The following is a 26,486-nucleotide window of genomic DNA, read 5'->3' on the forward strand; positions in this document are numbered from 1 at the left end:
TCCATGCCTCTGCCTCTCTCTCTCTCTCTCTTACATCTATCCATTTTCCTCTCAAAAACCTACCCTTTGTTGTATTCGACTCTGAGGGGGAAAATGCACGCCTGACCCCATTCTTTGCCTTCCAACACTTTAGTGGATGCTCTACTTTTTTTTTTGCTACCTGTGGAGGTTCCCTTCTTTCCCGGTTCTTCCCAAGCCAGTAGTCACGTTGAGCGCAGCCCCGCAGCAGACAGGCAGCATGCTGGGATTGGACGCGTGTGAGTTTGGGGGTCAGGTGCTGGAGCTGCTGTGGCTAACTATGTGCTACAGAGGTGAGGCCATGTAAGTGTGAGTGTGCGTGTGTGTGTGTGTGTGTGTGGGGGGGGGTTGTTTAGGGTGTGTGTGTTGTGTGGTCTCTTTAACTTGTATAGTACAACTTCACAGATTCAAGGTGATGTGCAATGTCTTAAAGACAAGTTCATAATTATGTTTTATCTGATGTTTAGCATGTGATTGTGTCCATGTTTAAAGGGCGTGCATGTATGCTCTTTGTGTGAGTGTGTGCACGCACAGCGCCATATGTCTCAATCGTGGCGGGTGTGGACATTTTTATGTCTGACATGAAACGCTGCCAAGACAAGCCAAAGATAGCAAATCAATAGCTATTGATCACGTGTGTGAGTGTGTTTGTTTCCCTGCATCGTTGTGGTTCTGCCTATACAGCCACGTTTATGTTTCCATCACTTCAGAGAACATTGAATTGTCTTGAAATGTATGTACTGGGAGTAGGTTTCTTTCCTCTGAAGGGAAGTTGTTTCGTGTGTAAATAATTCTTTTTGTGGGTGTGAATGTGATGACACAGCGTATCCACCACACAAATGATGTCACCAACTTCTGAAGCCGCTCTGTGTTTTTGTGTATGCGTGTATGTTTGATTGCCTCTCTGCAGTAGTGCTGAACAGTGACAGATGGCGAAAGGTTGCGGGGTTTCCCCACACACAGGTGTGAGTAGGGGACTTAAAGGTCTATGGGAAGTAAAGAAAAAGGCTCATAAGAAAGTGAAGAAATCATCTGGTTATATTGAAAATAAGACACCACAAAGAAAACTCAGCCCTTAAGAGAAATTCATCAAAAGTGACTCGTTTTAAATAAGTTCCATTACTTGTGTTGGTGGCTGCACGGTGGCCGACTGGTTAGAGCATCAGCCTCACAGTTCTGAGGTGTAGGGTTCAATCCCGGCCCCGCCTGTGTGGAGTTTGCATGTTCTTCCCGTGCCTTCGTGGGTTTTCTCCGGGCGCTCCGGTTTCCTCCCACATCCCAAAACCATGCATGCATTGGAGACTCTAAATTGCCCATAGGTGTGAATGTGAGTGCGAATGGTTGTTTGTTTGTATGTGCCCTGCGATTGGCTGGCAACCGGTTCAGGGTGTACCCTGCCTCCTGCCGGATGATAGCTGGGATAGGCTCCAGCACGCCCGCGACCCTAGTGAGGAGAAGCGGCTCAGAAAATGGATGGATACTTGTGTTGGTTTTTGCTTTGTAGCACTTTGTGAATTATGTACTATGTAGAGTCCAATACAAAAAAACATGTAGTGGTATTTTTAATATTTCCACAAGCTATGTTCTACAATCAATCTGCTCTTGTCAGACTCAATCTTTTGTATCAACTTTCAAAGTAATTCCATTCATTAATATACTAAATCACTAGGGTTGCAAGTGTGTTGAGCCTATTTAGCAATTAATTCAGAGTCTTCAATTTCCTTAAATGCATTTTCGGGGGAAATGCGGGGGGAAAAAACTGAGTACCCAGAGAAAACCTTCCAAACCACGGGGGAAAAAATGCTAACTCCACACAGGAAGACTGGAAACCGGATTAGAAACCCCAACCTCAAAACTGTGAAGCAGATGTGCTAACCACTCGTACACCGTGCTGCCAAACCTACTGTAGTTCCACCAATGGTAGGTCCTCTCGTACATTCATGTTTGTTTTTGTGGCATCCTTTATTTTTAGACATTAATTGTCACTAATGAGGCATCTAAAAATGATCTCAGGGCCTACTACATGTATCTTCATGCTAGTTGTTGAATAACATGCTGCATTTAGACTATTACTGTAGTGTATTTTTTTTCCTGCTGTCATTTGTTATAAAAATAATAATAAAGTAATCGATTCAATAGGTGACTGGTACACAACCAAAACTTCTGCTAACCAACAACTAACTTACTATGCTACAATGCTAATAAACTCATGGTTTAAAATCTACGTACTTTAAGAGGTCGGTGAGTTGGATTTTAATTTGGCCTGTAGACTTCAACGTCAAGCAGCTGAATAGTGGTCAGCACATCTGCCACACTTCTGATGTTCAGGGTTCAAATCTGGGCTCTGGTTTTCCTGTGTGGAAATTGCATGTTCTCTCCGTGGCCGTGTTTGCATGGGTTTTCCCCAGGTACTCCAGCTTTCTTCCACAATTCAAAAACATGAACATTATAGGTTAATTAAAGGCATAAATTGTCCATAGGTGTGAATTTGAGTGTGAATGTTTGTTTGTCTATGTGTGCCCTGTGATTGAGGTGATTGGGTGTATGCCCAAAGTCAACTGGGATAGGCTCCAGCCCACCTGTGTGACCCTAATTAGGACCAGTGGTATAGAAAATGGATGGATGGACTTCAGCTTTAATAAAACCTATAGCTGAAAATTATTGTACCAACTGGTCATCATATTGCCAGAGTTATTGTGAGCATGTTTGCATACTAATGTTTCCATTTAATGCTCTGTACCCATAAGGCTTTGTGCAGCCGCAAGGAGCCACTAAAGACATTAGCTTGCAGTAAAAAACACAGACATGCTTTAGAAGACAGCACTTTTGAGACCGAAGCACAGATCATTTCAGTCGGCGGTTATAACTAACATGATACAGCAAAAAAAGGAAAGACTCCAATAGTTGCTGTTATTTTTCCTCAGCCAAGCAGTCTGAAGTTAATTCAAATCCCCCTTTCCTCCCTTCAACCTGTCTTTCATCACATTGGGCCCCACCCTGCTTTGCCTCCCCACTGCCTCCCTCAATCATTTTACATGATAATAATGAAGAAAATGCCCCCCCATCCCCCCCCCCCCCATCCTCCATGACTTTTCTTGACCTCATTTTCTTTCCTATTCCCTTTTATCTTTCCCTCACTATCACCTATACTGTTGGATTATAGCGCATAACCTCCATACTTTACTCATTAATCCTTTCGCATTGTAGCTCACTCACACAAAACACACACACACAGACACACACACACACGTTTGCTTAACTTCTATGAAATCAAAAAGCAACTCTTAGTTTTTAATGTTAAAATAAAAGACAGATCCAGCCCCGAGACCATGAGGGACTCATTTAACTCTAATTCAAAATTTTAACTACACAGTCCCCAGGCACTAGCTTTGTCTCAGACTGATCTTATGTATTGCTGCTAAAAACTAATTTAAATACCAAGCAAGAACTGGCTGCATTTCCTCCCTGGTCGTAAACAGTATCGACAAGTGCGCCATAATAATAACAGCCTATTGAACTGCGTGCGTGTGTCTGAGGTTTGTGCAATAAAGAGAGGCTGGAGTACTGTATGTCAGTCATGCCATGTGAGTTGTGGGTCACTCGGCTCAGAAGCATGGAGATGGAGAATGGTGAAAAGGCATCTACAAGCTGGCATTCAGCAGATCGATAGTGGTCTTGTTGTTTCAGTGAAGGCCACATGGCCAGGAAGTACACTTGTTCAAACGATTGTTATAGCCTCTTAATCTGATCCTTATTGTGGTACTAGCTGTTACTATTTGCTTTGAATGCTTTTTACTTCCTCTTTTGTGTCTTTTGAATGTGCGGGTGCATGCAATAGGCGGCACGGTGGGGGACTGGTTAGCGTGTCGGCCTCACAGTTCTGAGGACCGGGGTTCAATCCCCGGCCCCGCCTGTGTGGAGTTTGCATGTTCTCCCCGTGCCTGTGTGGGTTTTCCCCGGGCACTCCGGTTTCCTCCCACATCCCAAAAACATGCATGAATTGGAGAGTCTAAATTGCCCGTAGGTGTGAATGTGAATGCGAATGGTTGTTTGTTTATATGTGCCCTGCGATTGGCTGGCAACCAGTTCAGGGTGTACTCCTCTTCCTGCCCGATGACAGCTGGGATAGGCTCCAGTACGCCCGCGACCCTAGTGAGGAGAAGCGGCTCGGAAAATGGATGGATGGGTGCATGCAATACATTGTCCCACAGGTCTTATTATGGTTTTAGAACAGAGCAGTGACGTTGCCTTGGCCTCTAAAGAGTCTAAAGTGGAGAAAAAAATATATAACATACAAACACAAATTGGGAAACAAATTTTCTGCTAACTTCAACATCTCATCTTAATAAATTGCAGTAATACAGTCAGAGGTATATTCATTTTCTAGAACCACACACCCAAAGTTGTACACATTGGAGTATAATTTACATTTTCTGAAAAAAATATGCCTCAAAGTCAAACAAAACGTAGTCAATCTTGTGATACTGGTTGCCAGGCAATCGCAGGACACGTAAACAAACAACCATTCGCACTCACATTCACACCTAAGGGCAATTTAGAGTCTTCAATTAACCTGCCATGCATGTATTTGGGATGTGGGAGGAAACCGGAGTGCCCGGAGAAAACTAATGGCAAAGACAAACTTGATAATAACCATTGCAGGCCAAATTAACATCATTTTCTAGGAACAGCTCTGGCTACTCAGTACAAAAGAGCAGTGCAATTAATCAAGTTACATGCCTAAATTTTACCAAACAGATGCCATGTTGACTCATAATTTATTATCATAAATATAACAGCAATGCCTATAAAACACAACTAGATGACAGGATTGCTCTTCAAATACTTTCCTGTTGTCTCGCCATTACTGTTTCTCAGACGCTTGCAAAGGATGAGCAGTTTTACCTTAATTGTATTTTACAATGGTTAACTTATCTCCATCCATCCATCCATCCATCCATCCATCTTCTACCGCTTATCCGAGGTCGGGTCACGGGGGCAGTAGCTTTAGCAGGGACGCCCAGACTTCCCTTTCCTCAGCCACTTCCTCCATCTCTTCCGGGGGGGATCCCGAAGCGTTCCCAGGCCAGCCAAAGGATCTAGTCTCTCCAGCGTGTCCTGGGTCGTCCCGGGGTCTCCTCCCGGTGGGACGTGCCCGGAACACCTCACCAGGGAGGCGTCCGGGAGGCATCCAAATCAGATGCCCCAGCCACCTCATCTGGCTCCTCTCGATGTGAAGGAGCAACGGCTCTACTCTGAGATCCTCCCGGATGACCGAGCTTCTCACCCTATCTCTAAGGGAGAGCCTGGACACCCTGCCGAGGAAACTAATTTCGGCCGCTTGTATCCGGGATCTCGTTCTCGTGACCATAGGTGAGGGTAGGAACATAGATCGACAGGTAAATCGAAAGCTTCGCCTTTCGGTTTAGCTCCTTCCTTCCACAACGGATCGATACAAAGTCCGCATCACTGCAGACGCGGCACCAATCCGCCTGTCGATCTCCCGTTCCATTCTTCCATCACTTGTGAACAAGACCCCAAGATACTTGAACTCCTCCACTTGGGGTAGGATGTCATCCCCGACCTGGAGAGGGCACGCCACCCTTTTCCGACTGAGGACCATGGTCTCAGATTTGGAGGTGCTGATTCTCATCCCAGCTGCTTCACACTCGGCTGCGAACTGCTCCAATGAGAGTTGGAGGGCACGTTTTGATGAAGCCAACAGAACCACATCATCTGCAAAAAGCAGAGATGCAATACTGAGGCCACCAAACCGGACCCCCTCTACGCCTCGGCTGCGCCTAGAAATTCTGTCCATAAAAGTTATGAACAGAATCGGTGACAAAGGGCAGCCTTGGCGGAGTCCAACCCTCACCGGAAACAAGTCTGACTTACTGCCGGATATGCGGACCAAACTCTGTGCTCCGGTCGTGCAGGGACCGAACAGCCCGTATCAGGGGGTTCGGTACCCCATACTCCCGAAGCACCCCCTACAGGACCACCCGAGGGACACGGTCGAACGCCTTCTCCAAGTGCACAAAACACATGTATACTGTTTGGGCGAACTCCCATGCATCCTCGAGGACCCTGCCAAGGGTGTAGCGCTGGTCCACTGTTCCACGGCCAGGACGAAAACCACACTGCTCCTCCTGAATCTGGGATTCAACTATTTGAGCTAGTGAGATATAAAACGCATTTATACATAGTATTTACAAAAACAAGGATACTTTTAATGTGTATCATTGAAATTACTGTTCCATGATTCTGCTTTCTCATTTGAGCATCATTTCTCACTCTCCTCCCCCTGAAGCCATCTGTTGCCTGCCAAACTGTGTGATGACTTTACACAAGATGTTGATTTAACTAGAAATGCCGGCAGGAACACTCACTCAGTCTCCTAATTTGTCATGCAACCAAGCGGGCCTCCTTCTTGGCTAGTACGACTTGATTTGGCAAGAACAGCAGCAAGTGAACAGTCTTGCTGCAGTTCGGAACAGTCATTTCAGTACACGTGGGTACTTGGAAATTCCGACACCCATTCAGCGGGTGACAAATAGCTACTGTAAGTGACCTCCACTCCTTTAATTATTTGTTTTCTGCACTTAGAAAGTATCCAAAGAAGGCCACATCTCCACCTAAATAATTCATATAACTGTTTTGTCTGTGCATTTCAGTGTATCTTTTGTTGGTGTAGAAATGTATAAAATACAACACTTTCTACAGTTAACCATAGCTGATTTAACACATACACTCACTGGACACTTAATTAAGTACACCTACACAGTCAAATGAGATCTAATGCAAGAGTTGTATCAAAAAAATCTTGACAAAGTTATGAATACTCACATTTGATGGATTTTTGCATGTGTGAAATATTTGAATATTTTTTAGGCATGAGGATGATTAAAAGAGTAAGATTTAATAAATCCATGTTAAAATACACCAGACAGGATTTCTGTAAAAGCCTGCTTTTTAAAAATAAATGAGAAGTGGTCGAGTCAGTGTGCCAGGTCAGCAGCCTGGAGACTAAAGAGAAGATGATTGTGTCACCAAAACACATTCACTCTGCAGAGGGGGTGCATGTGTATTCTTAGGTGAGGATGGATGGAAAAGTTTGATATGTAATATAATTGACTGTAAAGGTAATGTTAGATTCATACCTAATTAACTGCATTTAAGGTAACAAAACATTTATTAATGTAATAGTGTGGCAGTGTTTCTAATATGTATGTTGATGCTTTCTAATTCAGTTACCTAGGGTGACTTTATCTCCATAGGAATACACTTGAGTGATTAAGTAGTTCAGAGAGATTTTAAACCCATCATCCCTTCCCTTAAGGTGTGTTTTTAGGTGGGTTTCCCAAAATTGACATACCCAAACCAAATCGATACCTTTTTAAATCCATTTGTCTGGGTTCTGTTGGAAAGGAGGTAAAAACTTATCCTTTAAAATTAGTGATAGTTTATGTCAAAAATAGAAAGCTGAGAAGATTTAATTTTTATTATAGCTGTCCACCTTAAATAAACCTTATGAAATTCAAATCAATATGTGTAACTTTAGCTAGAAATCAGGAATTCAGTCAGTTTCCTGACACTATGACCAAGAAATGTCAATCATCTTGGGTCTTTTTGTGTCAGCCATTTGATTGACAAGTGGGCTTTCCCACCCCTAGCCCTCAAACCCCCGAGCGACCTTGCACATGAAACTGGGCATAGATATAAATGATGGCGGCGTGGAAGTCTTGGACTTCAGGTGAGAATTAATGTCGCCACTGTGTACATACAGTCACATCGAAAGAGAAGCGAAGCGAAAGCGATGATGTCACCGTGAAGGGAGTTGAAAAGGTTGCCATGGTGACGGACAAAGGCTAGCGTGTTTGACTCAGAATGGGTGTGGTGCTGCTGTAACTGCTTACAGCAGCACCACACACACAGTGCAGGGCTGCACGTGCGTATGTGTGCGTGTGTATGCATGCGTGCGTGTGTGTGTGTCTGTGTGTGTTTTCTTCCTGTCATCCAATTACCTCTACATACTGAGCCGATGTCCGATGACAGTCTCATTACAACTGAGATACCAGAGTAAACAGCAGGTTGTCTCAATCCTGTTGTACATGTAGTATTTGTAATGTGTGAATGTATTAAATTATCACACAAACTGACTAATTGGTTCACTGCAAAGGATCTCAGAGAAACTCACAATACAATACCTGTATTACAGGATTTTTTTTTGTGCAAACACTAATGATGGTGTCACGATACAGCCATGGTGCAATAACTGAAACTTTGAAAGAAAACCACCCACGATACATCGCAATATCTACATTGTTCATTAGGGATTAGGCTTTACATGATCAGGATTTTTGGGGCTGATCGCCGATCAGCAAGTTTAAAAAAACAATAACCGATCACCGATCCGATCACAAGATGGAGGAATGTGCCTATTTAAATGACCTGTTCATTTACTGTATATACTTGTGTACTTAATTGCTCAAAACATTATATTTACAAGAAATAATGTATCTTTGTTCCTCTATATATGCCAGTGACACATAGTGACAGACAGAACCAATGAATGGTCTTCTATTAGATGGCAGGAATTATGTCATATACTGCCTGAAGTTCCATTATTGTAGCCGGGAGGGCTCTTTGCGTTCTCTCTCTCTCTCCCCTCCCTTCTCTGTTTTCAGCACTTGTCTCCAATCAGCCTTATCACCACCGGTATATAAGCCTGCTTGTTCCAGGAAATCCTCGCCAAAGTATTGCAGTTACTTTCAGTGGTACCACGGCCCATTTACCTCCCGTAAGTCACCCTATTCCTCGTTCCCTTTTTGACTCCTGTGTGTCCTTGTTCCAGTGTGTTCCTGATCCACGTAATTCTTGCTGCCAAGCCAGCCGCCTGTCCTCACCACTGCCTTCCACCTGTCCACACCGCCGCCTGCCAACCCACCTAGGACCACCATCATTACCTTTCATCAATAAACTATTCATCCTTTCACATCTGCCTCAGACTGCTCTTGGATCCAGCCACTCTCTATTCGTATCAGAATACTTCAGCCAATTATGGACCCAGCAACTTCGGAGGCACTGATGAACTTTCTCACTCTCCAAGGAGCCCACATAGGAAAACAAGAAAAGACTCTCCAAGAACTCACAGAATCCCTACACTCCCTCACACAACAGGTATCCCTCCTTTCTTCGACGATGCTAGCTAACCCTCCACCTGTAAGTACGCCTTCCGAGACCGCAGCCTCAGTGCCACCATGCCTCCTGTATAAAGAACCTCATTTTCCACCGCCTGAGCCCTACTCCGGAGATCTAGGTGGATGTAGCCAGTTTCTACTCAATTGCTCACTCGTTTTCAACCTTCAACCATACAGTTATCCCACCGAACAATCCAAAGTAGCATATGTCACTAACCTCCTACGTGGCAAAGCAGCTAAATGGTCCACTTCCTTATGGCTAAACTCCTCCCCGGTACTCCACTCGTTCAATTCCTTTTCCGATGAACTTCGTAAAGTGTTCGATCACCCCTTTCAGTCGTCTCCTCATACTCATGCAGGGCGATAATTCTGCAGAGGAATATTCCGTAGAGTTCCAGATATTGGCGGGTGAATGTGGGTGGGCTGACGCGGCACTTCGGGGGATTTTTTCCAATGGCCTTTCTGAGCAGCTCAAGGATGTGCGAGCAGTCCGGGACGAGCCCTCCTCTCTCGAGGATCTTATCAGCCTTTCCATCCATCTGGATAACAGACTGCGAGAGCGTACACGAGACAGGCTGGTTCGCTCACGCAAAAACCCTCCCACTCCGAGCGCTGCGCCGTCAGCTTCACACCTGCCTCCCGCACAGTCTTCCACCTTTCCGTCACTCCCCAGTAGCCACTGAAGAGCCCATGCAAGTTGCTAAGACACGGTTAGATCCACAGGAGCGTCAGCGTCGTATAGTCCAGCGGCTGTGTATCTACTGCGGTCAAACCGGTCACTTTATTTCCTCATGTCCCCTCCGGCCAAAAGACCAGGCTCACCGCAACCTGAGTGCGGCGTGGTGAGCCAAACCTCCATCCCCTGAAGCTCTCCTTCTCGCATGACCGTTCCCGCTTGCATTATAGTTTCGGCTCTTGACACCCCCATCACTGTCCTGATTGATTCCGGTGCCGATGACAATTTCATTCATGAAGCCATAATTCACCAGCTCCAAATTCCTCTCCAACTGCTTCCGTCTCCGAAGAAGGTCATAGCCCTGGATGGCCGTATGGATTGGCCCACCATAGACTGGACACACTTAGCCATCACCGGATGGAGCCCTCACTGCCACTCACACTGCCTGCTCTCAGCTATACCTCCTTCTGATACACCACCACCCTCTTCCATCCTCTTTGACCTCTCCGGAGTCCCTGGAGAATACCATGATCTTTCTCCTGTATTTCATAAAGACCTGGCCATTTCTCTACCCCCCAGGCCCCCCCCCACACGTATGAATGTGCTATTAATCTGATGCCGGGGGCCCATATCCATGACTCTCTGGCTTCCGGACTAATTCGACCTTCCTCTTCTCCTGTTGGGGCCGGATTCTTTTTTGTTGCAAAGAAAGACACCACTCTCCACCCATGTATTGACTTCCGTGGTCTCAATAATATCACCCTGAAGAATAAATCTCCGCTTCCCCTCATTGACCCCTCGTTTGAACCCCTCTGTGACGCCCAGGTATTCACCAAATTGGATCTATGGAACGCCTACCACCTCATCCGTATCCGAGATGGGGACAAATGGAAGACCGCCTTCAATACCCCTCTCATTTCGAGTATCTGGTCATGCCATTCAGTTTAACCAACACCCCTGCAGTTTTCCAGACATTTATTACTGACGTGCTCCGTGACATGCTCAACCGGTTCGCATTTGTATACCTTGATGACATCCTCATTTTCTCCCGCTCCCCCGGAGAACACCGCCTCCATGTACGCCAAGTCATTCAGCGTCTCCTTGAAAACCGGCTATGTTAAACTTGAAAAGTGGAAATTCCACCTCTCCTCCATACACTTCCTGGGCTACGTCATCTCCAAAGGTCAACTACAACCCAACCCTGCCAAGATCCAAGCAGTCGTTAACTGGCCCACTCCCACCACCCGCAAAGAACTACAACGTTTCCTTGGTTTCGCCAATTTCTACCATCGGTTTATCCGTGATTATAGCAAGTTCGCTATTCCCCTCACTAGCCTCACATCCGCCAGCTCCCTCTTTCGTTGGATCCCGGCAGCATCCCAAGCATTCAACCGACTCAAGACCCTGTTCACCAGTGCGGTGAACCAGTTCATCCGACCCTCCCTCCAGTTTGTGGTCGAGGTTGACGCCTCGGACACGGTGGCAGGGGCTGTCCTCTCGCAGTGGGACCCCACGACCCAGAAACTGCACCCCTGTGCCTTTTTTTCCCGTCATCTGTCCCCTGCCGAGAGGAACTAAAATGTCGGCAACCAAGAGCTACTGGCCATTATATGGGCCTTGGAAGAGTGGAGGCACTGGTTGGAGGGGACTGAACAACCATTTATCATTTGGACCGACCACAAGAATCTCGCTTACCTCCTTAACCCCCGACCAGCTCGCTGGGCTCTCTTCTTGAGCAGGTTCAATTTCAGTCTCTCCTTCCGTCCTGGCTCCAAAAACGGCAAACCTGATGCCCTGTCTCACCCCCCACCAGCCCTGACAAACCTGAACCCATTCTTCCTTCCTCGTGCGTCATTGGTGCTGCCACTTGGCAAATTGAACTGGTGGTTAAGGAGGCCCAAAAAAACTCACCCGGATCCCAAGACTGGGCCTACAAACCACTTGTTCGTACCAGATTCTGCACGCTCTGACGTTCTTCAGTGGGCTCATACCTCCAAACTCACCTGGCATCACCCGCACCATTCAGTTCATCCGGCGGAATTTCTGGTGGCCCAGCCTTGTTCAAGACACCCGGGAGTTCGTCCAAGCCTGCTCCGTCTGTGCCCGAGGGAAGTCTTCACACCTGCCCCCAGCTGGGCTGCTGCGTCCATTGCCTATCCCTAGCCGCCCTTGGTCCCATATTGCTTTGGACTTCGTTACTGGTCTCCTTCTGAAGGTACCTCTGTCATTCTCACCATTGTCGATCGCTTTTCCAAATCTGTCCATTACATACCTCTACCAAGGTACCATCCGCCTTCGAAACTACTGACCTCCTTGTCCAGCATGTCTTTTGACTCCACGGTATTCCCATCGATATTGTCTCTGACAGGTCCTTTCCCGATTACCAAAATCATCAATCCCACTTCCGTCCGGTTGAAGCTTCCACTGTCCTTTAAAATCACCCAACCTTCCACGTCTCGTTGCTTAAGCCTGTCTCCACCTGCGCCCTGAGCCCTCCAGCCGAACCCCCTCCCAGATTATTGACGACCATCCGGCGTTCACAGTGTCGAGCATCCTCAATGCGAGGCCTAGGGGGAGGGGGTTCCAGTAAAAAAGTCAACTGGTAAGGGTATGGACCGGAGGAGCGGTTGTGGATTTCCGGGAAACTAATACTCGATCATACCTTTTTGGACGACTTCTACGCGGCTCACACGAGAAGCCTGGCAGGACGCCTGGAGGCGTCCGTTGAGAGGGGGGTACTGTCATATACTGCATGCAGTTCCATTATTGTAGCCGGATTGCATTCTCTCTCTCTCTCTCTCTCTCTCTCTCTCTCTCTCTCTCTCTCTCTCTCTCTCTCTCTCCCCTCCCTTCTCTGTTTTCAGAACCTGTCTCCAATCAGCCTTATCACCACCGGTATATAAATCTGCCTGTTCCAGGAAATCCTTGCCGAAGTATTGCAGTTACTTTCAGTGGTACCACGGCCCATTTACCTCCCGTAAGTCACCCTATTCCTCGATCCCTTTTTGACTCCTTAGTCTTCTTGTTCCAGTGTGTTTTCCCCCCGTGTTCCTGATGCACATAATTCTTGCCGCCAAGCCAGCCGCCTGTCCTCACCACTGCCTGCTACCTGTCCACACCGCCGCCTGCCAACCCACCTCGGACCACCGCCATTACCTTTCATCAATAAACTATTCATCCTTTCACATCTGCCTCCGACTGCTCTTGGATCCAGCCACTCTCTATTCGTGTCAAAGTAAATACAGTAATTAATGTAATTTTGTTTGTTGGTGTGCCGTGAGATTTTTCAATTGTAAAATATGTTATTTGGCTCCATAAAGGTAGGAAATCACTGCTCTAGTCAGATTGTGTATTCTAATCAGTCAGGTCAGACTAACATTACATGACAGAAATAATGGGTACTAACTTACTGTAATTAAATTACTTTATTTTTAATTAAATGACTTCACCCACACCGAAACTATAGAGCATGATTCGACAGAATGGCGGCATGTTTACGTCCAACCGTTCGTGCTAGCAGTAGCTTGCTAGGCTACATAACATTTTATTGCCTGCTTGTGAGTATTAATAGTACGTCAACATACCTCAAACAAGCCTTAAACGAAAGTCCTCTCCTGTCCTGAGCACCGGTGACCACCAACGCACGTTTTTCCCCATTTTGTCCTTATAATACAGTCGGCGCGATCCCCTCTTGTTGTTGTCGCCACGGTAACGACTGTATCCGGTCGCATTTGAGTTGACAAGATAAAGCCCAATGATAGTAAAAAACGTAATGCGGTGGTATCGGAATACAAGGTTTTATTGCAGTAGTCTGACAGTGCAATTGTGAAAGAAGAAGAAGAATCACCTTTTATTGTCATGAACATGCATGCATGCACACAAAATTTTTCTCTGCATTTAACCCATCACAGTGAACACATACACATGTTAGTGGAACACACTGGAGCAGGGGGCAGCTGAAGCACCTGGGGTGTATCTCGGGGTATCAGTGTCTTGCTCAAGGACACCACAGTTGTGAGTCCAGGGGATGTTGGCGGATGGTCCAGTCAGGGTCTTGAACATAGGTCCCCCACGGTGGCAGGCGATGATCTTAACCATTGGGTCACAGCTGCCCATTATGTATGTCATTGAGGCACCCTCGTGCCAGCTACGCAGTCTGGGTGGAGCAGCCCCGTAATGTGGTTGTGATCTGTCAAGTCTGTTGACCTTGCTTTCTCCACACATGGGAGGCTGGAGTAAGGACAGTGCCCTGGGCATCTGCGATTGGCTGTGTGGTGTAAAGTCTATTAGGGATACATAAAAATTTAACAAATGAAGAAATATAAAACCAATAATCTTTTCTCTCATACTATTTCCATAAAAATATACCATATTCCAATGAAAAACTGAGGAGGAACAAAACACACAGATGACAGTCGCTCTTGGGAGAACGATCATGTATGTTGTACATTCTGTACATTTTAAGTTTTAAAATACATACATAAAACTTTCGTTTTGTCATATTTCAATGGAAGGGTATGCAAAGTTTTCAAAATGCTAGCAAGATTTTAATCTAGCCTCATTTCAGTCCCCGCCTCAAACCTCGCTACCGCTCCCGCCCCTATCCCCGCCACGTCTGCACAAAGAAACGCCCCCAGCTCACTCAACAAAAACGAACCAGAAAAACAGCGGCTCGCCTGGCCACCTCAGATTGCTCCTCGGTCGGGCAGGCACGCGCTACAAGCTGCTGGAGGAACAAGGATTGGACCTGCGTCCCGCTTGCCTGTGGCTGCATCACTCAGAGGGCCAGGAGAGATGTTTTTTCAAAAGATCATTTATAATAATATTCTGCTTTCAGGTCTTAGAGACAGTTTTAACATATATGAAAAATGTGAGTTTTAAACTGCAAATTTCTTGAATAATCAACAGCTACATAAAACTGCATGTACAACTGAGCATTTCGGGGATGCTCCTTTTATACTGAAGCATGACACTCACCTTACATACTTCGTAATGAAATGCTCTCATATATTATACTGAAATCCTCTCGCAAAATTCTGTATCCTGAAATGCTCTCACACATACTGATTGCTCTAAAATCTGTATACTGAAATCCTCCCACATACTGCATTGCCCATGTGAAAGTGTTTCAGTAGTGTGTATGAGCGGAAAGTTTTATTTTAGTATTTCTCCAACACCATGCATTGATCTTTGCCCTCATTTCCGTCCTTCTTGTTTGCTAAAGGATTCCTGATAGAAAAGAGGGAATTGCCCTTGGAGGAGGAGGAAGATGACAGGAACCTCAACTACAATCCTCCAGCCCAGAAGACTTTGCAGGAGATTCAGGATTTGGACAAAGATGATGAGAGTCTGGTGAAATACAAGCAGACACTGCTGGGGGTCCGGCCAATGATGGCAGGTATGTGTTATGTGTGTACTGTATATACAGTATGCATGTGTTGTTATGTGAGGAAAGTATGGTTCATCCCAGTGGCCATGTTACTGCAGCTCTAATTCAATCAATGCAACAACTTCCATGCATAGATGCAGTTGAAGTCTTCAAGTTCTGATTACACACACACACACCAACACAAACCTGCTTGCTCAGCACTATCTCATGTCGCAGTCAGGCTGACAACTGATATCAGAAGAAGAGCACAGACTGGAACATAACCCAACACAACACACAGTATGCAGTATACTGTTGGACTGATTTAAGTATACTGTCTCTTTTATTTACCAACCCCAATTCAAATGAAGCTGGGACATTGTGTAAAATGTAAATAAAAACAGAATACAATGATTTGCAAATTCTTTATTTATTTATTATATTCAATGGAAGACACTACAAAGTTAAGATATTTAGTGTTCAAACGTTATTGTTTTAGGTTTATTTTCAATTTGTTCCAAAAATGCTGGGACAGGGACATGTTTATCCCTGTGTTACATCACCTTTCCTTTTAACAACACTCAGTAATCATTTGGGAGCTGAGGACACTAACTCTTGAAGCTTTGTAGGTGGAATTCTTTCCCATTCTTGGTTGATGTAGAACTTAAGTTGCTCAACAGTCTAGGAGCTCCGTATTTTGCACTTCATAATGCACCACACATTTTCACTGGGAGATCGTCTGGACTGCTGGCAGGTCAGTCGAGTACTCGCACTCTTTTACTCGAAGCCATGGTGTTGTAACACATGCAGAATGTGGCTTGGCATTGTCTTGCTGAAATAAGCAGGGACATCTCTTAAAAAGACATTGCTTGGATGGCAGCATATGTTGCTCCAATACCTGTAGCTTTCAGCATTAATGGTGCATTCACAGATGTGCAAGTTACCCATGCCATGGGCACTAACACACCCACGGCTTTTTAACTTTGTGCTGAAAACAATCCAGATGGTCCTTTTCCTCTTTTGCCCTCTTTTGACACGACGTCCATGATTTCAAAAAACTATTTGAAATGTGAACTTGTCAGACCGGTGCATCTCAGATGAGCCCGGGACCCAGAGAAGTGAGAGAAGAGAAGGTGTTTGTGGGTGTTGTTGATATATGGCTTTCGCTTTACATCGTAGAGTTTTAACTTGCATTTGTAGATGTAGCGACAAACTGTTAAATAACAATGGTTTTCTGAGGTTTTCCTGAGCACACATGCCAGTATCCGTTCCACGATGATGCCGGTTTTTGATGCAGTGATGCAGGGATCAAAGGTCACGAGCATTCAATGTTGGTTTTCGGCCGTCCCGCTTACAGTACATGCAGATATTTCTTCATATTCTCTGAAACCTTTGATGATGATTCTTTGATGGACCATAGATGGTGAAATCCCTACATTCCTTGCAATTGTACCTTGAAAAACTTTATTCTTAAAATGTTGGACTATTTGTTCATGCAGTTGTTCACAAAGTGGTGAACCTCGCCCCATCCTTGCTTGTGAACAACTGAGCCTTTTGGGGATGCTCCTTTTATACCCAAGCATGACACTCACCTGTTTCCAATTAAACACTTCATCTGTGGAATCTTCCAAACAGGTATTTTTTTAGCATTCCTCAACTTTCCCAGTCTCAGCTTTTTGGGAATGTGTTGCAGGCATCAAATTCAAAATGAGACAATATTTGCAACAAAAAAAAATGTTCATCGGTTTGAATATTAAATATCTTGTCCTTGCAGTGTATTCAATTGCCTATAGGTTGAAAATAATTTTCAAATCATTGTATTCAGTTTTTATTTACATTTTACATAACGCCCCAACTTCAATGGAATTTGTGTTTGTATTACAACTCCAAAGTATGAGGAAAATATTGATTTAATGTATGTGATATTCTGCAGACTTCTCAGGCCCGAATGTCCAAGTAACCAAACTGACCCTGTTATTTGATGAGGCCCCTGGACCAATCACCATCAACCTAACAGGTAAACTATGAAGTACCTCTCTCCCTCAATACTGGCTTGTCTCATTACATACCTCTGCTACACTCTGCTGCCAACATGGATGCACAAATCACTGGGCTGCCCTAGAGCAAGGCATCTCACCAAATTGCGCTGCGTTCATGAGTAGAATGTCTGCATTGGGTGTGTCCAGAGAGAGAGAGAGAGAGAGAGAGAGAGAGAGAGAGAGCTACTGAGAGAGCTAAATGTTTGCTTAGTGGGCATTATTGACATTTTCCCCTGGGCACAAGCAGAGGCAGCAGCCAGGGAAATAGTGTAAGCTGTGTGTTGGCCTGCATTCATGCATGTATTCCTGAACTGTTCAAGTGTATGGATTTGCTTGCAATAGGACTTTTACATTCACACATTTCCTAGGTTATTTGCAAATCAATAACGACTTTGTATGAAACAATTTCCTGTGATGCAAATGGACACATCCAAACGTGCATCTTGTCATGTGTAATGTAACATTTGCTAAATTGCACAATCTGAAAATGATTGCGCTGCACATCGAGATAGAAACGATACCGAGCTGCGACTTTCAATACAAAATTATGCAAACAAACAGGTTGTGCGTGAAATACATTTTTAAGTGCACCTGAAAATAATGCATTTTGTAACTTTTTTCTATGTGTCTGTAAGAATTGATTTAGCGTAAGAAATTGGGTATAGAGTGGTGCCTTCAGATACTTACTGTACGAGTGGCCTGACTTGTGAGTTTTCGAAATACGAGCTGTTGTTTGGCCTATGTTTTGCTTTGACTTCCATCCATCCATTTTCTGTACCGCTTATCCTCACTAGGGCCGCGGGCGTGCTGGAGCCTATCCTAGCAACTTTGACTTGCGAGCAAAAATTTGAAATGAGTGCTGTCTGGTGGCAGTGAACTGAACTCAGCTCACTTCACAACAAGCAGCAGCTTGGCAGAGAGTAAGCAATTCTTCAAAAAAGAGGCTTCAAGCTGTTTATTGCCACTTTCTGTTGAAGTTCACTGTTAAACTAAACAAAACAAAGATGATTACATGTATTCAAAACAAACATATCGCTCTGCTTTAGATAAGTCAGATAAACCTAAACCTAACAAATATTGCAAAACAGCATAGAAGAGCTAGTTGGTGTTGCCGTGTTACAACCCTTAAGCAATGGATATTTGAACACAAACGATGGAGCAACACATCTAGACAGATAATATAGCAACTCTCACAGGCATATTTTCTTTATCTTTTTCAAAGAACAGCTAATATTACTGCAGCTTACTGAGGAGTTTGGACCAGTGCCAGGTATTTGAACCCGGGTCCTCAGATCTGTGAGGCAGATGTGCTAACCAGTCGGCCACCGTGCCTCCATGGAACAGACATGATTAAATTAACTCAAAGTGATTAACATTTAATATTTGGCATAACCCTTACTTGCAATAACTACATCAAGCCTGGGACCCATTGACTTCACCAGACAGGTGGAGATAATGTCATGGCTTGGGCTTGCATGGCTGCTTCTGGAACGGGCTCACTAGTCTTTATTGATGATGTAACTCATGATGGTGGCAGCAGAATTAATTCAGAAGTCTATAAAACCATTTTGTCTGTCAGTTTACAGAAGAATGTATCCAAACTAATCGGGAGAAGCTTCATCATACCACAAGACAATGATCCAAAACACACTGCCAACGCAACAAAGGACTTCATCAGGGGGAAAAAGTGGAAGGTCTTAGATTGGCTAAGTCAATCACCGGAGCTTAACCCAATAGAGCATGCATTTTACCTCCTGAAGAGGAGACCGAAGGGAGAAACCTCCAGAAATAAACAAGAACTGAAAGAGGCTGCAGTAAAAGCCTGGAAAAGCATCTGGTTAAGTCAATGGGTCGCAGGCTTGATGCAGTTATTGTAAGTAACGGTTATGCAACTAAATATTAAATGTTATTCACTTTAAGTTAGTTTAATAATTTACTTTTGCTCACTTGAAAAGTGGGTGGCTTCAAATAAAAGCTGCTCTGTCCAGAGTTGTTTAACACATCTAGATGTAAATACCATGAACTAAAAGCTGAAATTCAAAACTATTGTCTCATATTCATCTTTTGATCTGAAACCCAAATGTCTTGCCGTTCCACGACTTTCGGAGGGGACTGTATATGAAGTGCACATGAGCAGTATGCGTTTGTGTGTGTGTATTTGTTATGTACACTATGTCTGAGGAGATCAGCTAGACAGCGTGACCTATTTTCTCAGCAGCTCTCTGTGCCTCCTGAGACAAGAAAATTTATGGAGAAAGAGGGAACTGAGGGGAGGAGTAAGAATAGGGTAAATGTGCCCGAATTCATCTCAGCATACAATCATTCAACACTTTGGAATGAGAACAATTGGAGCAGTGCTTCACCAGGTTTAGCATGAAATAGCAGAATAATCGTATGTGTATACTTTTACTTAAATGCCTGAATTTGTCACAAGATCTATTTTTAATATGTAACCTCTAACCTGCAATGCCCTGTGCAATGCCCTTATGAGGGAGTATGTCTGCACGTGTGTGCGTGTGTCTCTGCGTATGTTACCAACACATCCCCGCTGTTTTTATTAGCCTCATTCCGCTATCATACTTCCTGCTTAACTGTCCATTAGGAAGCACTCAGGACCAATGCGCCAATTTAAACTGAGATATAAAAGAATTAAGCAGTGAATCCATTTCTGATTCCTTTTAAAACTTCCTCTCTACATCAGCACGAAGCCAATTGAAGCCCATAGTGAAACAAAGTTAACTTCCCTTTTACACAGAACAAAAGAGGAGTCTGGCTGTTGTAGTGAATAACGAATATGATAGATATGACTACAGCAAGGCTATAAATACACCACACATCAAAATTTACACATGTACTGTATTTACTGCAGTGGTGGCCTGTCAGGCCCATCAATACTATCAGAAACACTGACCTACATTTACAACCTAAATTCGAATATTTCTTCCATCCCAGTCTATTCTCTTCATTTTGTAGCATTTCTCTTGCCTACACTGCTTCCAGTTTGTGGATGTTAGATGTTAGGTCAAATCAGCGTTCAGCCTCTACGTGCTCCATGTCAATTTGATCTGCTGTGGGTCTTCAGAATCAATAATACTGGCCAATGTAACTCAGACTATATTAGCAATTGTTTCTTTAACCAATCCGATTTCAAATTTCCTTCAGCATTTTTCTGCTGATTGTTTGGTCAGAGCAAGCCAAGTTTGACTAGCAAAACACATCTGTAGTGATCTGCACACAATATAGTTGGTAATCAATTGATTTGATAATCTCTGTTGAGTATGTCCTAATAAAAATGTCCCAGAAAAGTGCATCTAAATGAAATTGGAATAAAAAATATATTTATTTATACTAAATGAAATGTTGCAGTATGTAGCCTGGTTGTACAGTAGATGATAAGAGCCAATGTAAAAGCATTTATGAGCCCTTCACTCAGCGGTAGTGTGACCACACAGTGAGTCAACAGCATGTTGTCACTATGACGCAGTCACACTTCTCTACATGAGTGAGACACTTTCACAGATGAGCTCATGTGTTTGTCCAGGAGATGTGACCAGCGAAAAGGAGCAGACGTTCACCTTAAAGGAAGCAGTCAAATACAGGCTCAAAATACACTTTAAGGTAAGAGGGAAAAGATCCTTGAGAGCCAGGTTGGCCGAAATTGATGATGTACTGTAGCTCTAAATGTTCCTAATGGTGTGGTCTTTAACACAAGCACCTAGCTGCACGGCTGTGACGACACCTGCTGGACCTCACTGTCTTGCAGCAACTTCACATCATCTGTGTGTATTATTATTTCCTTAGCTGAGAAGATTATGTTCTCATCGGATTGACAGGATTTCAGAGGCTTAATTTCATCCCATTTTTTGTGGAGCAGATGCCACTGAAAAAACTATTAAAAAATATTTATATGATGGAAAATACTACAATTTTCTTGAGCTCATTGCCTGTAATATCATTCTGAAACATTCAGATGAACTGCTGCAGTCACAATTTATTGTCAAAGGTGGTCTAAGTTATTTGTTATTTATGTGTATAAAACTATAGCAGTATAATCTGGTCTGGATACTTCAGTGTTTACTTCTTAGTAGTTTTTGCACATACAATGCAACTTTTTTCCTCTTGTTGCTCCATATTGTGCCAAAAAACGAGTCGGATCGGGTGGAGAACCTATGAACACACCGTGAGCGCATTTGATCTGGCACGCCACACAATTCTAAAAAAATTATACAAACAAAAAAATATCAAAGGAACTGTTATAAGAGCTCTGAAACATTTGATCTACAAATACTCATACAGTCCTCAACATCAATGAGTACACTGCCTTTGAAAAGTAAGCTTTTTATCCATTGCTCAGTGAACACAAAAGCAATTTCCAGAATGATGATGATCAGACTATCCATCCATCCATCCATTTTCTGAGCCGCTTCTCCTCACTAGGCAATTTAGAGTCTCCAATTAATGCATGTTTTTGGGATGTGGGAGGAAACCGGAGTGCCCGCAGAAAACCCACGCAGGCACGGGGAGAACATGCAAACTCCACACAGGCGGGGCTGTGGATTGAACCCCGGTCCTCAGAACTGTGAGGCTCTAACCAGTCTTCCACCGTGCCGCCATGATCAGACTATTTCTTGTTAATTTGAAGTTGTTAAGAGTGAAGAAGTAAAGTAAAAATATATAAATTACTGTCTACAACGTATGTGTTTGCAGGTAAACAAAGAAATTGTCGCTGGCTTGAAGTACCATCATGTGAGTTTCAGAAAAGGACTAAAAAGTAAGTTCACTTCAGTCATCATTTTGCCCTTTAACTCAAAGGTTTGCTTTATGTAGTTAAAGGATATATAAGGTGTTCAAAAAAAATTCTTGTATGATTGGTGTGGTTGCTGCTCAATATATTGACAGACAACCATTTACATTCCCACCTATGGGCAATTTAGAGTCTCATAGAAAGCTGTTCAAGGATTTATTTGATATCCTCCTACAGTGCGCTCAATTATTCATAGACTAGTGAGACAATTCAGCGCACAAGTAGAATGAGTAGTGCACACTAGTAGAACAACTGTCTTACTAGTGCAACTACATGTTATTAGTGAGGCAAACTCTTGTACCAGTTGATATCACAATAGAGCTAGATGTTAACTAGTACTATTTTACAATGTCACTATTAATACTAGCACACAGTTGTTAACTATTGTATATTTTTGCCTCACTAGTAACATGTACTTGTTCCACTAGTTCACTCTAGTCGTTTTAGTGCGCAGAAATGTCATACAGTAGTGGAAGGCACTACAGTGAACCCCTGCTATTTGCTGGGGATAGAGACAGAGCCCTGCAGCTAATAGCAAAAATCTGTGAATAATTGAACCCCCCACCAAAAGAAGTTGGTAATTAGATATAAATGCCAGAAGATGGCGGCAAAGCACTTAAAATGGAGAAGATCATAAAGCATCAAAACCATGCTTCTAGCATGTACACAATCATGAGCCCTTGTTACAACTGTATTAAGTAAAAATTATTCAAAAAAAACAAACCACCGTCACATGAGGCTTATTAATAGTATTATCCAGAAGACAAGCCTGAATAACATGGTAAGCACAAACTGATACGACACACACATGGGCTAAGAAATATGCGCACTAGCGCTTTACACAAACAACATTAAGTCATTAAAATCACCTTTTGGCATTTACACACAATGAATGTTAGGGAATACATACAAATTGTAATGCGTGCTATCAGTGACTTCATTGTGAAAAAAACAGAAATATACTTTCACATTCACTTTTGACTGTTCAAGCATCAGCGACAAAACAGGACATCTCAAACACAGGCAAAAAAGAAAACTTTCAGTGAATAAAACCCAACAACAACACGACAATTCCAACAGATGGCCCTAAGGTGATACTTGTAAAGCTTTAGCCTGAGCCGCAAAAACAGAAGAGAGATTTTCAGTCATTAATGGAGGATAGGTTCCCCAAAAAATCTAATCATTGCCAACAGCCTGATTGTCCACTTTCTATGCCTGCAGTGGACAAGGTGTCCTACATGATGGGCAGTTACTGTCCTCGTGAGAACGAACATGAGTTTGTGCTCCCCTCTGAAGAGACGCCTCAAGGCTTGGTTTCACGTGGTCTCTATCAGATCAAGTCCCACTTCACTGACGACGACAAGAACATCTACTCGGCCTGGGACTGGAACCTTGAGATCAAGAAGGACTTGGACGAGTAGAGGTGCCCTTCTTTATTCTCTCACTCCTTGACTCTCTTCCCCTTTCTTCTTCCCGTCACCGAAAGAGCATCTTTGTAAAAACAGGATGCTCTTCTTGTTCTCTTATCCGCGTCAATGTACGCAACTCTCAAAGGGACACTAAGAGAATTGTAGCTCCTCTGGTCTGCTTTTGTCTTTACATTAAAAACATTGTGAAATATCCATATTGTAAGGCTTCGAGAAGCCATTCTCCTTATCCCATCATATAACGTCACCTAGCAACAGTGGATGTTATCAAACTGCAAGCAAAAAGAGAAAGTCCATGAAAAATGAAAATATGCTATTGTTGCGCTTGTTTTCAGTGGCCTATATGGTCTGTTTATTATGTCATAAATTTTACAAGTCGTAATATCCAGGTTTGGTGGACTGGAGTGCAGCACAAAATACGAAATAAACATTTAATAGCATCCAAAAGAAACAAAAAATGTTGGGACACGCACAATAACCTGTCTCAACATTGTGCTAAAATATTAAAGAGTTTTATAATTAATTGCAGTAATTAGAGGTAATTATTCTTCAAATAATATTGAATATACTGTAGATTAGTAAAAAAAAATGAACTAGCATATTACGTATTATAGGAATGACTAAATACTGATCTTTTCAAAAGATGAACATTTCAAGATGAGCTCACCACACAACGTACACTTTTTGCAACATGTTTTGCTTTCAAAGCAGCTGTTCTTTCAGGTCTTTTTGAAGCTTTTTGGACCATTGAAAGACTGAAACAGAAATGTTGGACTGTGTATATTGTAGAAAGAAACGCATGTTTTAGGATTTGATACTTATTACACATTCATTCACATTAAAGTAAGACAACCAATGTATAGATAGGACACAAGATGTGAATGTTTGCTCTGAATTTACACTGACATCATCAAATGATATCCAATGTAAGAGCTGTATCCCAAATCCTGCTTTTACAAAGAAAAAAAAGCTCAGTTCACTTCACATAGTGGTATTAATTCAACAATACAATGTATTTACTATGTTGTGCTTGTAGTTTGCAGTGTGTGAAAGGCTATTAGATCTCATTTGATTCTGCTGGCGTACATGATACTGGTGATTATGGAGAGAAATGTGAGATATGACATGCATTTAGGTGTGATTAATTCATTCCCAGTATAAAAACTGACTCATGTGTTAAGACAGGATATTGTCATTTTTGATGAACATAACGACCAATGAATTCGTTCAACTTGTTGTAATCAAATAATTACTGTAAACGTGGGCTTGTTGGTTGTTGCATGGTTTAGTGAGAGAGTATCTTTGTTTTTATACAGTCATTGTAAAAATGTGGTTACAAAAAAAAAAAAAAAACACTGTGGCATATCCAGAAGTTGAAGGTTGACTATAGATATGGTGCAGTATTCAAATGGATCTTCTTTAAAGCAGGGCAAGCTGAACAGCAGCGGTCAACTGAACTGTATCGATCACTGATATGTTCAATATTTGTGTCAAATCTTGTATGCTGTATCTTTTAATAAAGGCAATTGAAAAAAATAGAAAGACTGTATTTACATTACATTTACTGTTTTACCGGTAGTAAAGGAATGACACCAAAACACACACTCAAGGTCTCAAAACAATATCTAATTATCTAGATTAAGATGACACACATTAAGGAACAAATAGGAAATATCACAAAAATGCAATCGCAAAGAAAAGCACAAATTCTCTTTTGGGTCACGGCCACTTTCACACAGAATTTGACTAATTTCACAAAATAATCAACCCAGGGTTAGTGTTCAATGTCTCTTGAATTAATGCGTTAATTAGTAAAATAGTAAAATAGTAAAGAATAACACAGACATATTGACCAGAGGGCAGAGCTGTTGATTTAATAGAAATGATCTGTGCATCTGATGACTCAAATAATTTGTAGTTACCAAATAAAACATTGATGTAACATTTCTTATGTCTGAGATGTGACACACGGTTCCCCTTTTTATATGTAGTTTATATTTAATTTTAGTCATTCCTGCAGTCATCATGCCAACTACACGCATGTTCCGTCAAAACTTGCAACATCTGTTGCATCGTGGCGTGTGATAAAACTGCACATTTTAGAGTGGCCTTTTATTGTGGGCAGGGTAAGGCACACTTGTGTGATAATTGTGCTTTCTAATCAGCATCTTGATATGCCACGCCTGTGAGGTGGATGAAATATCTCGGCAAAGAACAAGCGCTCACTAGCACAGATTTAGACAGATTTGTGATCAATGTTTGAGGGAATTAAGCCTTTTGTGGACAAAAGTTCAACTCATGAAAAATGGGAGCAAAACAAATGTGTAACATTTATATTTTTGTTTGGTTTATAGTTCCTTACTGTTTGCATTTTTTATTGGCACAAATGATTGTGTGCCATGAAGTCTGCCTAACAACAAGTGGCTGTACATAGAATTAACATAACCAGCAACAACTTTTTCGAATTCTTATGCAGTTGTATATTGACTCAGATGTTGCAGTGCAATGAAATGTTTATCGTTGCCTTTGAAATTAAAAATACAGACAGTAAAGACAGTACTAAGGTTTTCCTGTCATTAAAGCCCATTTAATTAATTGGTGCTCTACCATATTTTCCATATTAATAACACCACTACTTGAGAGTACCTCAGATTAACATACTTAACATTAACTTACTTTATAGCAAGTATACAAGTAAAGTGCAAAACATATCCCTGGACGTCCTACTCTTCAGTGAGCCAGAACTCCTTTTCGGGCGGCTTGAGTGTGGTGGTGTTGTTGCTGTGGATGGCCTCCTCAAGAAGGGCGCGCTGGGCTACCGCAGGCAGATAGAGGAAAGCATAGACCAAGGTGAGCAGCAGCAGAGCCAGCAGCAGCAGGAGGCCCCAGTCTGAAGTCATGATAGGCTCCTCGCAGCGAGCCTGCAGGAAGGACTTGTTATGCATGCTACAAGA

General features: G+C 43.0%; 1 protein-coding gene across 2 annotated transcripts; it reads left to right on the forward strand.

The window, feature by feature from the left end:
• Positions 1–25,048, forward strand: arhgdig (Rho GDP dissociation inhibitor (GDI) gamma). Of its 2 annotated transcripts, none has more exons than XM_061700662.1 (6): positions 1–311; positions 15,119–15,292; positions 17,196–17,279; positions 20,843–20,919; positions 22,009–22,072; positions 23,327–25,048. In XM_061700662.1, the coding sequence occupies exons 1-6, from the start codon at positions 137–139 to the stop codon at positions 23,524–23,526; spliced, it is 774 nt and encodes a 257-aa protein (XP_061556646.1). In that variant the 5' UTR covers positions 1–136; the 3' UTR covers positions 23,527–25,048. The 2 variants fall into 2 exon arrangements, with proteins under 2 accessions (XP_061556646.1, XP_061556647.1); XM_061700663.1 differs by having other exon boundaries at positions 20,846–20,919.
• The last annotated feature ends 1,438 nt before the right edge of the window (positions 25,049–26,486 follow it).

This window comes from Phycodurus eques, chromosome 16 (assembly GCF_024500275.1).
Source record: "Phycodurus eques isolate BA_2022a chromosome 16, UOR_Pequ_1.1, whole genome shotgun sequence".
Classification (NCBI taxonomy): domain Eukaryota; kingdom Metazoa; phylum Chordata; class Actinopteri; order Syngnathiformes; family Syngnathidae; genus Phycodurus; species Phycodurus eques.